This window comes from Pangasianodon hypophthalmus, chromosome 4, assembly GCF_027358585.1.
Source record: "Pangasianodon hypophthalmus isolate fPanHyp1 chromosome 4, fPanHyp1.pri, whole genome shotgun sequence".
Taxonomy (NCBI): Eukaryota; Metazoa; Chordata; class Actinopteri; order Siluriformes; family Pangasiidae; genus Pangasianodon; species Pangasianodon hypophthalmus.
Genome location: NC_069713.1, coordinates 30,048,262 through 30,063,136, shown reverse-complemented (window position 1 = coordinate 30,063,136; position 14,875 = coordinate 30,048,262). Strand labels below are relative to the sequence as shown.

At 37.5% G+C, this 14,875-nt stretch overlaps 1 protein-coding gene and 1 long non-coding RNA gene across 3 annotated transcripts in view; one reads left to right on the top strand and one right to left on the bottom strand.

Moving 5' to 3' along the window:
• st6galnac5a (ST6 (alpha-N-acetyl-neuraminyl-2,3-beta-galactosyl-1,3)-N-acetylgalactosaminide alpha-2,6-sialyltransferase 5a) overlaps positions 1 to 12,020 on the bottom strand; it is a 35,967-nt gene extending 23,947 nt beyond the window's left edge. The window contains exons 1-2 of one of the 2 annotated variants that reach the window (XM_026936504.3): positions 11,685 to 12,020; positions 9,444 to 9,632 (exon numbers count right to left, since the gene is read on the bottom strand). In XM_026936504.3, the coding sequence (XP_026792305.2) occupies positions 9,444 to 9,632; positions 11,685 to 11,699 (204 nt within the window). In that variant the 5' untranslated portion in view covers positions 11,700 to 12,020. Of the gene's footprint in view, positions 1 to 9,443; positions 9,633 to 11,684 lie in introns of those variants that run through there. The other variant, XM_026936505.3, reaches the window with a different exon arrangement.
• The window catches only part of LOC128318079 (uncharacterized), a 74,667-nt gene continuing 70,831 nt past the window's right edge, over positions 11,040 to 14,875 (top strand). The window contains exons 1-2 of the long non-coding RNA XR_008301559.1: positions 11,040 to 11,334; positions 14,071 to 14,214. This is a non-coding gene — a long non-coding RNA (uncharacterized LOC128318079). The remainder of the gene's footprint in view (positions 11,335 to 14,070; positions 14,215 to 14,875) is intronic.

The window sequence follows — 14,875 nt, the reverse complement described above, 5'->3', positions numbered from 1 at the left end:
TTGACCACTGACGGCCTGTAGGGTCAGGAACTGAATCAGATGCTTCTCATGATAATATAGTAAAGGCGTGCAGTGGGAAAAGCTTCAACATCTATCATGCACCGCTGCACTCTCATTAATTACCAGTCAAGCGAAAGGGCACGGGGGTCAAATCCACAAGCCATCAACACAATATTAATATTCTCTGGCCTGATAAGCCACAAGAGGCTTCTCCCTCCTAATTAGCTTTATGGGTTATGGAGATAATTTGTGTTTTCTTTGAATGTTGCTCCAAGACACAGTGATATTTGTGTTTGCATCTATTCCGCTGAGCGAGAACGGATTTTTTTAGCCATAGTTGTAGTCTTTTTTTATGAAAATGTCATAAAATCTGGTAAATATTACACATCTGATTATTCAGTGTGAGCCCTTGCATACAAATACAATCTGATGTAATTTCAAAACTTAATACATATTTCATATTCATGACAACTTACAAATTACATCAAATATTTTACCATTTACAACATTCAAATCTAAATCATGATATCCAAATATATCTATAATTAATATCATATCGATTACTGATGGATATCAGCTCAATCGTTTCCAATTCAGCCAAGCAGCATGTAGGAAATGACTGCCTGTCCCTGTAACACACAGGGTTTGAATATTGTGTCCCTGGTGGTCTAGCAGTTAAGGATCCCACGCTCTCACTGCCATGGCCTAGGTTCGTTTCCCGGGCAGGGAACAAACCCAGCCACTGGGAGTGTACACTATGTGCCAGTCCCAAGCCCGGATAAAATGGGAGGGTTGCATCAGGAAGGTAATCCGTCATAAAGCCTGTGCCAAGTCAAACATGCGGACCAATGATCCGCTGTAGCAACCCCTAACAGGAACAGCTGAAAGAAGAATAACAGCAACACTTGAATACTATACATTTAATTATTTTAAAATTTAGACTGAAATGAACCCATTGTGTATATGCAAGAAATAAAACACTTAGGGGCATTCTTAGGGACATTTTTATCCTACTTTTTATACTTTTTATATCCTACTTTTTTACCAGTCTCTCTTTTTCTCTTTCTTTAAATTAATCAGACAAAAAAAAAAAAAAAAATACAGCCTGTCATGTGACAAAGTAAACACTCCAGCCTCTCCCCTGAAGAATTTCCACACGTCAAAAACCTACTGACTGGCACAAAGCACTGACACTGGAGACTCCTTCCATAAATGTTAAATAAATGTCTCCTTACCAAAAATTTCATTTGTTAAATAAAGTGTTTAATCCGTTTATTATTAGGCTTAGGTTAATCAATACCTTCTAGCCAATCAGAATTCAACAGCAGCTGTGGTATAAACAATTTTCAAATCAGGCATAATAATTCATATTTTAGAGCTACATTCTAATAGAACCTTTATACTGTAAAGGTTATACTACCTATACAACACAAGCAAACATGTATAATGATAGGAAATAAATAGAAGTATTTGCTGTAAACAATTAAACAAATAATTTTCATTTTGTCATAAAAATCATATGATTCCATCAAGCTGGTCCACTTTGGTGGTGGTGTTATCATTAACAATCAGGTTGAAACATCTCATTAATGAGAATTTCCGACTGTAATTCCGTTACCATTGTGGTCAGACCTATACGTATTGTATATAATTCTGTCTGATGGTGGGAAATTGTGGGAATCTGTACCAGGAGAGATTCCTGAGTTAATGCAGAAAGAAGAGAAACCTTTAAAACTGACACTTAAGAGCGTGCCTGACCTGACAAATGCATGAATTAAAGCTCCTACGAAAGCTAAGCAAAGGAGCACTAAGACATGCGCTTGATGCAAATGCCAGTGAGGGTGATTCAGCGCTAAAATAATGCTTTCACACACAAACCAACATGAGGCCACTTTGCCATCACTGTTTTAAAGAGGACGGAAATTGTGGATTTATTGCTGTAAAGATGTACATTGAAGTTTACCCGTAATCTTTATCACGTCCTCATCAGCAGCAGCCACAAAAGTGGCCGCTTGCAGCACAAGTGAAGAACAGCGCTTTCCTTGCACATTAAAAAAAAAAACAGTTTTCGAAGACTTTTTTTTACACATTCCAAAAGTTTGGATTTCTTGTTATTTTTTAAAAGTATGATGAAAAGAGAAAACATGATGTGATATTTATTAAGGAGGATGTATTAATGTAGAGAATAAGAACTAGAGAAAAAGTTAAGAGAACCTACATAGTCTATTATATGTCCGATTAGAACAATTAGGATTCATCTGTAGAACTAGTTTAACGCCTATTTATCAATTCTAGGAAACTTACTTTAAGTATTTAAGTTTTAAAAATGTGAAAATTATTCAAAACCCCTTTTCTGTGGTCATTTAGCCAGATAGTTTAGGAAACATTGTTTAAGTATATAATGAAACACATGGGAGCATGCTGTTATAGGAAAACAATCAACTACAGGGTGGTGTGATGAAGTGAAATTACTGCTGCTGATACTTTTTATCCATTTATAGTTACACTTATTGTTGAGGAATGTCCATGAAACAAGTTAGTTCTTGGTATCATTTACATTATAGCAACTATAAGTACCAGTTCTCTCACCAGTCTCTCTTTTTTTCTCTCTCTTGATGTTAATAAGCCAAAAAAAACTCAGCTTGTCATGTTACAGAGAAACCAGAACACGCGCAGGTAACGCGTGATGATCCTCGCCTGTGTCTTATTACCGCCAGTCTACTAATTTGTGTCTCTTTGTGCTTTCAGTAACTGCCGTAACCACAGAGAGAAAGTGTGATATAGCTGGCGGCGCTTGCGAGACACGCACAAACGCATGCACGCACACACACACCCTCATGCTGCGAAGCATGAACTTTGAGTAGTTGAAAGTGTGCTGAAAAGCGCGGACTGAATAAACGCGAGCTCGGAGCTCAGCAAAAAATTCAGCCTGTCTCTCAAGTCTTCCTCCACACACTCACACACCAGGGTTCTACACTGACCTATTAAGAAGATCGACCAGTAGTTGTCTTGCGATCGACAGATCGATCGCAGTTGACGTATGGAGCATCCCTGTTGTAAAGACTTCGCAAAGAGAAACAAAGGTTACTATATTTTCCAGACTAATAGGTGCTGTGACTTCCACAGCAAACCAACGTATTTGTTATAATGTTTGCATTTGCTTAATTGTAATGTTGTAATGGTGGTCATTCTACGCGAGCAGTTACCATTGCTAGCTTAGCGTTAACACTGAAAACGCCGTAGGCACGCTAGCAGGGGGAAAAAAAGATTCTTATAAAGTGAATTATGAGGTTTCATCATTAAATATTGCTATTTAATGTAACACTAGCTGAACATTAACAAAAGGTTTAATTTAGAGATGTTATTTTCCAGACATTTTTTTTTTCTTCATGTGTATCTTTTCACACTAAACACTGAAGGTCTCACAATCAGATCTTCTCCATTTCTGTTTGCTGATCTTGCTTTTTTCCTAGATAAAAATACCAATATGTTTCCTCTCCGAGGCTGTGCTGACAAAGTGCTTTTCCATTGTCTGCTACACTTTTCCCATCGAGATTAAAATGAATCTGACAGCTGTGGATTAGCGGATTCGCTTCAGCCGTCACTGCTGTTCCAAGCTGAGCCCGAGCCAATATCTTCCTCTGAGCCTGAAGCATTCATATGAATGAAGTGTAATGATGTGAAAGAGAGACTCCATCGTATGTCAGCGTAACACTCTGAGACACTGCTAAAATCATATCTTCCTAGACCTCTTCCCTTTCTTCTTATCCTCTCAAAATGTTATGTAATTTTGCCCAAAAATAAAAAAAGTGTGACGTACTTCCCTTCATTTTGAGATTGTTTGGTTTAAAAACTGAACCAAAGTTTCTAGAGCCATGAAGCTTTCTATAATCCGTGTCCAACGTGATGGCAGACAAATTTTACATGTATTATAGCCATGAACAGTATTGCTGCAGGTGCAGATAGAAATCAAGTTAGTTGTTCCTTTGCTCTTTTGCATTTAAAAATCCCCTTTATTTACAAATGTGATTTTCTAATAAAGTCGAAATAGCTTGCAAGTCTGTTAGCTTGTAATAGTATAAACACAGCACAGAGGTTCCGTGTCACAAAGTAGTCGAAACAGCAAGAGGAAGCTTGTAAAATGATCTGCCAGATAGCACACAGTTGTGTTTTGGCTGCATTGATTGCAGGGGAGTGGATCTCATATCATTCTTCCTGATTACACTGTGATCATATTTTCCTCACTCCTGTTGTTCATTTGCCAATTTTTTTGTTTGTTTGTTTTGTCTAAAGAGCCTTCCAGGGAAGCATAAGCTGTTGGCAGCTTCATGAACTAATCTTAATACACTCCTTTTTCATTGCGTATGGAGAGTCAGGGTTGTTAATTCACCAGTTAGCAACCATAGCATCTATGCCTGTGGTGTTTTTGTTTTGGCAAGCATTAATTAATTATTACTCAAATCTGATTGGACTGAAGGTGTTGCTTAGGTTTTTGTAGTAGTAGTACTAATGGGAGTAGTAGTAGTATGAATAGAAGGAGTATTAGGAGTAGTAGCAGTAGTCGTAAGACTAGTAGTAGTAGTATTAATAATAGAAGTATTAGGAGTAGTAGTAGTAGGAGTAGTAGTAGTAATGTTAATAGTAGGAGTATTAGGAGTAGTAGTAGCTGTAATAGTAGGAGTAGCAGTAGTAGCAACAATAGTAGGCGTATTAGGAGTATTAGTAAAAGTAGTAGTAGTAACAGGAGTAGTAGTAGTATTAATAGTAGTAATAGTCGTAGCAGTAGTATTAATAGAAGGAGTATTAATAGTAGGAGTAGTAGTAATAGTCGTAGCAGTAGTATGAATAGAAGGAGTATTAATAGTAGGAGTAGTAGTAATAGTCGTCGCAGCAGTATTAATAGGAGGAGTATTAATAGTAGGAGTAGTAGTAATAGTCGTCGCAGCAGTATTAATAGAAGGTGTATTAATAGTAGGAGTAGTAGTAATAATCGTGGCAGTAGTATTAATAGAAGGAGTATTAATAGTAGGAATAGTAGTAATAGTCGTAGCAGTAGTATTAATAGAAGGAGTATTAATAGTAGGAGTAGCAGGAATAGTCGTAGAAATAGTATTAATAGAAGGAGTATTAATAGTAGGAGTAGTAGTAATAGTCATAACAGTAGTATTAATAGAAGGAGTATTAATAGTAGGAGTAGTAGTAATAGTCGTCGCAGCAGTATTAATAGAAGGAGTATTAATAGTAGGAGTAGTAGTAATAGTCGTAACAGTAGTATTAATAGGAGTATTAATAGTAGGAGTAGTAGTAATAGTCGTAACAGTAGTATTAATAGGAGTATTAATAGTAGGAGTAGGAGTAATAGTCGTAACAGTAGTATTAATAGAAGGAGTATTAATAGTAGGAGTAGTAGTAATAGTCATAGCAGTACTATTAATAGAAGAAGTATTAATAGTAGGAGTAGTAGTAATAGTCGTAGCAGTACTATTAATAGGAGTATTAATAGTAGGAGTAGTAGTAATAGTCATAACAGTAGTATTAATAGAAGGAGTATTAATAGTAGGAGTAGTAGTAATAGTCGTAGCAGTACTATTAATAGAAGGAGTATTAATAGTAGGAGTAGTAGTAATAGTCGTAACAGTAGTATTAATAGAAGGAGTATTAATAGTAGGAGTAGTAGTAATAGTCGTCGCAGCAGTATTAATAGAAGGAGTATTAATAGTAGGAGTAGTAGTAATAGTCGTAACAGTAGTATTAATAGAAGGAGTATTAATAGTAGGAGTAGTAGTAATAGTCGTAACAGTAGTATTAATAGAAGGAGTATTAATAGTAGGAGTAGTAGTAATAGTCGTAACAGTAGTATTAATAGAAGGAGTATTAATAGTAGGAGTAGTAGTAATAGTCGTAGCAGTACTATTAATAGAAGGAGTATTAATAGTAGGAGTAGTAGTAATAATCGTAGCAGCAGTAGTAGTAGTGTTAATAGTAGTACTATTAATATTAGAAACAGTAGTAGTAGTGTTAATAGCAGTAGTATTAGTAGTAGCAATAATAGTATCAGTATTAATAGTAGTCCCATCCAGGGTGTATTCCTGCCTCACGCCATGTGTTCATGGGATAGCTTCCAGATTCACAGGAAAAGTGCTTAATGAACATGAGTGAGTGAGTATTAATAGTAGTAGTAGTGTTAAAAGTAGTAGAATTTGTAGTATTAGTAGCAGGTTATTCGTAGTAGTTTTAATAGGATTAGTAGTAGTATTAATAGTACCAGCAATAGTATTATTAGTAGTTTTATTAATAGTAGTAGTTGATGTATTAATATTAGTGTTAACAGTATTAGTAGTAGTAGTTTCTATTAGTTTTAATACTGTAGTAGCATTAGTATGCCATTAATAGCAGTAGAACTAGTATTAGTAGAAGTATAATAGTTGCGGCAGTAGTTGTTTTATTAGCATTAGTAGAATTAGTATTAGCAGAAATGTAATAGTATTATTATTATTAGAAGTAGTAGCAGTAGAAGTATTATTAGTAGTATTTATATTAGCAGTAGAAGTGCAGACATACAGTGTAGGTGTGGCATTTTGTGCCAGAGGAAATGTTAACGAACACACCATATTTTAACCTTTATAAAAATTACACGTTAACGTATTAACCAAAAGCTTTACACATAAGAAGAAAGAAGACATCTTCATCATTACTGTCTGTAATAAACTATAAGAACTGAGCGAACACGGCTTTCTCACCTGGGGCCGATTGATTAAAGACTCTCTCCAGACCTTCTTACAATCTTGTTTGTGATGTTGTCTTTAGCTTTACCTAGCAATTTCATGGCATTTACTGACAAACATTAATAAACTGATATCTGGCTCCAGCTCTAAATATCCCCTTTCCTCAAACCACTAATCACTCCTTACCAGTACTAGCCTACATCATTTTCTGGAACAGGCTGAAACACAAGCCTTCTGCTCGCTTCATATTTATTTTCTGCACCGGGTAGCTGCTCTCCGCAGGCTTTCTTCAGCTGAATTAGTTATCGTTTTCTGCAATGCATTACATTTTAGCCATACATATTCTGAGAAATCCCGATTCGTGAGCTATGATTCTTCTTCCTACTGGCAGGTGCTTGAATGGTTGCTCACTGAGAGAATTCTCTAATGAATGAATAACGAATTTCTCTAAAGCACGCGATGGACATGAACTTGATAATTGCGAATTGCAACAAAATTTTATTTTAACCCCCATTTCCAATTATGTTCACTCTAGTTACTGAATAACCAAGATTACTAGTTAGACTGATTAAATGCATTTGTTGAATGCAGGTTCCTATAAAAAAAATATATATATATATATATATATATATATATATGTATATGTATATGTGTATATGTGTGTATATATATATATATATATATATGTGTGTGTGTGTGTGTGTGTGTGTGTATGTGTATGTGTGAATTTAAATGCTGTTATGAATAAATCGCCATTTCCAAAAAGGTTTGTTTGCTTGCTTTTAAGACAATAACCAAAAGGTTATTGGTTGTCTTCTTTAAGACCAGTGGATTAGTCTGAGCGAAAAAAGAGAATTAATCATGGGCGAAAGTCAATCGCTCTGCCAGAGAGGCTCCACGCTGAGCATCGGTGCAGGAGGTCTCCATTGATCACCAGGTGTCAATCGAAGTGCAAAGCCATTTGGGTTTTCAGCACCTCGCTGGAGACTCACTGCCACTTCTCATCACCGAGCAGGATATTCCGCGCAAGCCTCGGCGTGGGAAAAAAAAAACAACGAGAGGCACGAAGGAGAAAACGCTCCAGGTTCATCAATAGCACACGAAGCATAGGTTTTCACTTGAGCTCGGGCTGTTATTGTTAATGGCAGGTGGCTATTGAGCGGCTGGACCGGGGTAAATTGTGATTAATGGGACTTGCATGAGTTGTGAGTAACTTTAGTCGCATGGTTCCTTCCTTCTTTTCAGGTGCATTTCAGAGGCCAGGTTTAGTGCGAGTCCCAAAACACCTGGCACTGCTGAAAATACACTCGAATGAAAATAGTTGTTAACTGACTTATATGACGCTGGCTTGGGGTTATAATCTGCAGCCGCAATAAAGAAGTTGTTTAAAATTCAGTAAGCTGGATAGAATAAAATACTCTAAAACACACACACACACATACACATACACAAAGTGCTTTGGAATATGTCAGCAGTATTCTAAATGCCACTGATTAATTTTCAGCCACACATTTCCCTCCCTCATTATTCATGTGTTTCATTTTTCAATGCATAAACAACAGAGTACTGAATGATAAAACCATCACTGAAAACACAAATTCATCAGATAAAATGTAAAACGCAGACTGCAGGTCTATCGTTACTAAATTCAATCTAATTTAGCAAGTCCAGGCTTAATGCAATAACCCACAGAACATCCACTGAAAATAACTCTTTAAAAATAATAAGCTACTTCAAACAGCATTATTCAGTTTCCTGCCTTTGAGTCCTGGAAAAAAAAAAAGAACTCAAAGAACTTACCTTATTATTTTTTTTCCTTTAAACAAATGAGTGCTTTAATAGGAAAATAATCAGTGATGAAGCGAGGTTACTGTTACCACCCCAAAGTGAATTATCCTGGAACAGCATATTAAAACAAGCACATTAATATAAACCTGCGGTTTGCAGTTGCACTACTGTCAGATTTGAGATTCAACAGCATTGTGATATAAATTAGGTTTATTGATCAAGCGTTGGGTGACAGATAACAAATGGTTTCATCAATACAATTGGTTAAAAAGTTCATTTCCAATAAACAGTGTTTGAGATTTGAATCAGAGGGATTATCATTAAAGCCTCTGAGTTTTACACACTGTGCGTCTGGGTTTCCTGGGTTTCTGGTAAGCGACAGATTTTTTTAAATGCATTGAAATGCACGTCCTCTTCAGTAGTGGAAAATCAATAGTATATCATTTTCACAGGATGGTAACAGTAACTCCACTTCATCACACCACTCCAACGGTGATGATTTTTTCCATAAGAGCAGGTTCATTCCTTACATAACTAGCATTCATTCACCATTTTTCTCAACAGATATAACAGTCATTTGTGTTGTGTTCAGTTTAACCAGATAACACAACCCATCTTCAGCTTAGCCAGCTAGATGTTTGGAACTTAATACCTCTGAACGATTTGGCTACAAAGGCAGCTGCCTTCGGAATGGCAGAATCTACTCACCACTAATTTAACTCCTTGTCTACGTTTATTCAAGTGACGCAGTTCAAACACAGAACTGAATGATTGCTGGTTAAGGGTTTTGCTCGAAGGGCCTGGCAGTTATGGGATTCCAACTTGCCAGTCACTTGATGAACCAGAAGGTGTGTTACAGCAGTGAAACCTGCATTACTGTAATTGAAACACATTCAATACGGGTTATATCAACCAAGGACATGCACTTACACTGTGGTCAATAATGCTGATGTAGCCCTGCAGAGGTGGAGGTGGAGGCACTTTGTGCGGTTTCTGGGTGGATGCAGCAGGAGAACTTCCAGCCCTGCCATCGTTGTTGCTGTTGTTGTTATTGACGTTGTATAAGAAGAACAAGCTGGTGCACATGGTAATGGCCAGAAACACGGCTGCTCCATGGCGCTGGGGGACATGAAATAAAACCATTTCCTATTAGCAAAACATGTTAACTTTTCTAACCCCGTTTTCTCCCAATTTGTTCATTTGCCATTTCCCATCCACTAGCTACCTCTTTTCTAACACACACACCCGGGGTTAGCACATGCGTTCTCTAAGACACATGAAGCCACTGCATCTTTTCAAACTGTTGCCCGTGCTACATCACAGGGCAGCAGAACACACTCAGAGGAAAGTGTCATTGCAGCCTGGATAATCTTGTGGTAACAGGGACACAGTGCCCTCTATGGTGGAAAGCCAAAACAGCTCTCAGAAAATACTTACTACGTCTGATTTTTGTGCTCTACTTAATATATAGTGCACTATTTGGGAGTTTTTGTAGCATTTTCACAATTCTAAATGGACAGTCATATTCCTGGGCCAGTTCACTATATTATTACCCATAATGCACCATATATCCAATTCACTGATTTACTCATTTCAGTCCACTTCACTCATTTACAAAATGCACAGCGATTCCTTTCAGCTGGAAGGATGGAGGCGGAAACAAAAAAAGTCAGCATTTGGTTAGAATCTATTAAAATACATGTTCTCTTGTGGTATAAATTAAAGCACCATTCACTGACCTGAATTTTGGTTAAGTTTAGAAGTTGTAGCATATTACACGATTACTACAATGCATATTACACTCTGATGAAAATATATATCTTTAACCTCAAAATACAAAGTGTCCCTTTAAAGTCCAAACAATATCTAATTATGGAGTTTAAAGGGGTTTTAAAGGTGCACTACATTGTACCTTTAAGGCAATGGTAGAGTTTAGTACCTTGTTTTAGGACAGTGTATAGTGAACTGTAGTACAAACTGATTTTGGTTGCAGCATCAGAAAAAGTGTGTGCGAGCTCAAGAACATTTGGCATTCGCTACGCTGGAATATTTCCAACTTTACAGCTCATGAGATAACAAGGCATGCAACTGAGTCGAAAGTTCAACAATGGACCTGTGTACGATTTCAGATGCATCCGAAATTCATCAAATTTCAAGCTTTCAAGTTTTTTTTTTCTTTCTTGCAAGATCTCCATTGTATAACTACATGGTGTCAGAGCCACTATTCTCACATACAGACAACCTTAAATCCAGTGAAATAAGGAAAGGTTGCCGATTAGGTTCCTCGTCGCTTTGCAAATCATTATAGTGCTTCCAAAATTCATGGAATGTTCAGCCATGCTCCTTACCATCTACTTATGTGGTTAAAAGGGGTTTGAAGATGCATTACATTGTACCTTAAAAGCACAGGTACAGTTTAATACCTTGTTTTCTGAGTGTAGTGGTTGATTTTGGACGCACCCCTTAGTATAATCTCTGGCGTCAGTTCCCAGAAAAACAGGCTATTTTTTCCCCCAAGACTGACAAACATGCTGTCAGCGCTTTAAAATGAGACTTTCCGTGTCACTGGTGTGGCAGGATCAAAGATCAATCTGCTGTACCGTTAGTGTGGATCTGTCACTGTACATTACACTGGAATTTAAAAATGATTTAAGGTTCATAACTGAAACCAGTCTTCACATTTGAATTAGCTTTTAGAGTAATGGCAAGGAAAGGTACAGATTAGTACCCTTTTTTCCCCAAAGAGTGTCGCATGTAGAAAACCTTAAAACACATGCAATAAGAAAACAACAACAACAACAACAACAAAACTACATGACAGGTAGGTTACCGGTTGCTTTACGACTCATTATAGCACTTCCTATATATATATATATATATATATATATATATATATATATATATATATACACACGTAACAGTTGCAGTAGATTTATCTTATGCACAGTGCTGTCCATGCAATTTCACGCCCCAAAACAGCGCGCGCGCGTCGCCTGCAAATACTGAATTCAGTTGATAAAGTAAAGTGTGGAAGTGTTGATGAGGTGCGGTTCTATTGTTCAAGCATGACTGTGCCCCGAGTTACAGTTACACCCCGCGATGCCACGCACAGACCCACGCACCGACCCCCGCAAGCAGTTTGAATTAAAGTGCACAGATATGAAACGTTACCGTCGCTGTCCTCATTTTGCTGCAGTGTTTTCCCGCGAGCGGCGCATTCAGCTCCACTTTGTTCCGAAAACAATGCACGGGATTATGTTGAGACCCAGAGCATCATCATCATCATCATCATCATCACTCCCTCTCTCTTTCTCTCTCTTTCTCTCTCACTGTGTCTGTCTCCCTCCTCGGTGAGATTACGATACGTGCGCGCGCGTGAGTGTGTGTGAGCGCGTGTGTGTGTGTGCGCTCGCGCCTCTGCCTCACTTCTCATCCTTCACCGGAGCTCGAGCAGTGAGCAGATGTTGCCTTGCTTCATGGTCTCAAAGCCCTCTGAGTTAAATACACTATGTTTCCAGTATTCCAGTAATACAGCATGTAACAGTTCAATTTTTAACTTTTTTTTTTTTTAATTAAATTTTTTTTTTTTTTTTTTTGTAAACTACTCATTCCTTCCACCGTTTAGACCAAGACAGAAAATGAAAGCCTAACAAATCTATGTTGTGTTTCCAATCTGCTTTTCTTTTTCGACTTCTTCTTTTCTCCATCTTTACCTCAGGAAACATTGCCCTGTTTTTGTGCTCGTGTCACGGAATGATCTGGAAAAGTCCAGTATGATGTTACGTCCAATAGGATGCGTCTAATTTGATCACGTGGTTGATTCTTGCGACGCCGATGGTCAATAAGTTTTGCTAACTTTTTATTTTTTTTCTTTCAGCATTCAGACATTATCACAAGGTCTTTTGGTTATAAACATAAAATGGACGCCAAAAGTAAAGAGAAAGGAAAGAGGAAAAAAAAAGAACCCAGCAAAGCTTTCATTATTAGTTCATTTTTTGACATCTGGTCCTTCTGCTATGTCTGGTACTTTTAATAGGATTGAATTCATTTGTTTTGTTGTAATGTATTTAAATGGCACTATTTGCTTAGCAAAGTCAGTGCTTGTCCGGACTGGTATTATAGCAGCTGTCGTTTCTGTATACTAACTAAATCAGCCAAAAGTTTGTGCACCCCTGACCATCACATCCATATGTGCTTCTTCCCCAAACTGTTGCCACAAAGTTGGAAGCACACATTCGTATAGAATGTCTTTGTATGCTGTAAAGTTTCCCTTCACTGAGGCCCAAACCTGTTCCAGCATGACAATGCCCCTGTGCACAAAGCGAGCTCCATGAAGACATGGTGTGTGAAGGTTGGAGTGGAAGAACTCGAGTGTCCTGCACAGAGCCCTGAACTCAACCCCACTGAACACCTTTGGGATGAACTGGAACACCGACTGAACCCCAGACCTCCTCACCAACATCAGCGCCTGACCTCACTAATGCTCTTGTAGCTGAATGAACACAAATCCCCACAGCCACGCTCCAAAATCTAGTGGAAAGCTTCCCAGAAGAGTGGAGCTTATTATAACAGCAAAGCGGGAATGAATCTGGAATGGGATGTTCAGTAAGCACATATGGGTGTGATGGTCAGGTTTACACAAACTTTTGGCCATGTAGTGTATCTTAATACATTAGTAATATTGTTTTTTTAATAATTGATAGTAGATAAGTTTATATGCTACCCACAGTAAGGTCACAGTGTTTCAGTGACAAAATAGTGCAGAGCCATGATTTGTGTGTGTTATTCACAAAATATAACAACAAATAGCAATTTGCACAATATAACCTGAACTTCTAGAGTTCCTCAAGTTACATCACGCGAGTTAATAATAAAAGACCAGAAAAGTTCACTGGACACACTATCAGTAACTAAGCAGCTGGGAAGTAGTGCTGCTGCTGCTAGTCAAACATCTAATCATTGATATGGTGAAATGTTCTTGTCTAAGTGCCTGAAAATGTAAACCACACACAAAGACATTTAACTTTTAATGCAGTTATACTTGACTTCGATCATGAATGAGAACATATTTGTTGTATCAGTTAAGAATCTTGACATGTGGGTGGTAGCCGTGCCAAAGCACAAAAACAGGTGGTTTAATAAAGGCTGGATAATGCTCTGTGTTCTCGCTTTCACAGTTTTGTTTATAAGAAGTAGAATAAATTTAAAATCCAGCATGTGGGACTTAATGAACTGTGAGTGTCTGTAGAACAATACAGCATTTATTAATGAGAAAACACTTCAGCGTCAGAAAATGGTATGCTTTTGTCTAAAAGATTGTTGTACAAATTGCTCCGGGTTGAGAGAGCACAAAGTATAATAAGATATAAACGTTCATTTTAAGAGATCTATGTAGCAACATGTATGCTTGTAAGTATGATTACTTTGTTACTGTATTTTCATTAAAATCATGCAGATACAGGTCAAGAGCTGATCTCATTGATTTTGACCGTGGCATTGTTGTTGGTGCCAGTTTGAGAATTTCAGAAACTGATGATCTCCTGGGATTTTCATACAGAGTTTAGACAGAATGGGGTAAGAAACAAGAACCTTCCATCCAGTGAGCGGTAGTTCTTGATGAGAGGTCAGATGAGAATGATAAGATCGGTTGGAGCTGACAGGACAGCTACAGTAACTCAGATAACCACTCTTTACAACCATGGTGAGTAGAAAAGCATCTCAGAATGCACAACACACAGAACCATAAGGCAAAGGCAGACAGCCACATCAGGTTCCTCTCCTGTAGGCCAGGAACACTACATTGCTCTATGATCATATATATATATGTGAAGTCATAACCTGGCGTTTTAGCATCAGACATTTTAGATTAATCCCTAAAACCCATCACCATAACCGATCTGCTGCACTTTGTATTTATCACGGCAGTTTGTATTGTGACAGCTAGCTATTAGCAAGCATGCGAGAAGGGATTTTCAGGATTCCTTTAACCGCAACTGCTAAGATAATATTAATAACAATAATATACATAGATAAACAAATAAAGAAATAAACAATTGGAGTATTCTGATGTAAAATGCCTTACTGCATACCTGGCTATTAGCATTCAGTTAGTTTGTATCACTAGCATGCTAGCTGACATTTGAGAGATGCGAAATAAAGCTGTTTTTAGCGAGCCTTAGCTAACTTGTTTTCTCTGTGAAAGAGGCACTAATTTGCTAATTTATTACCAATACTAAATTATTAGTTAGATGTAAATGAAGACCCTTTTAAAAGCTCGGTTTAAATGCTGTTTGTATTAGAAGCACACTTAATATGAAACTAACTTTACCACAGTAATAATAAGTCATAATTTCAATACCCTT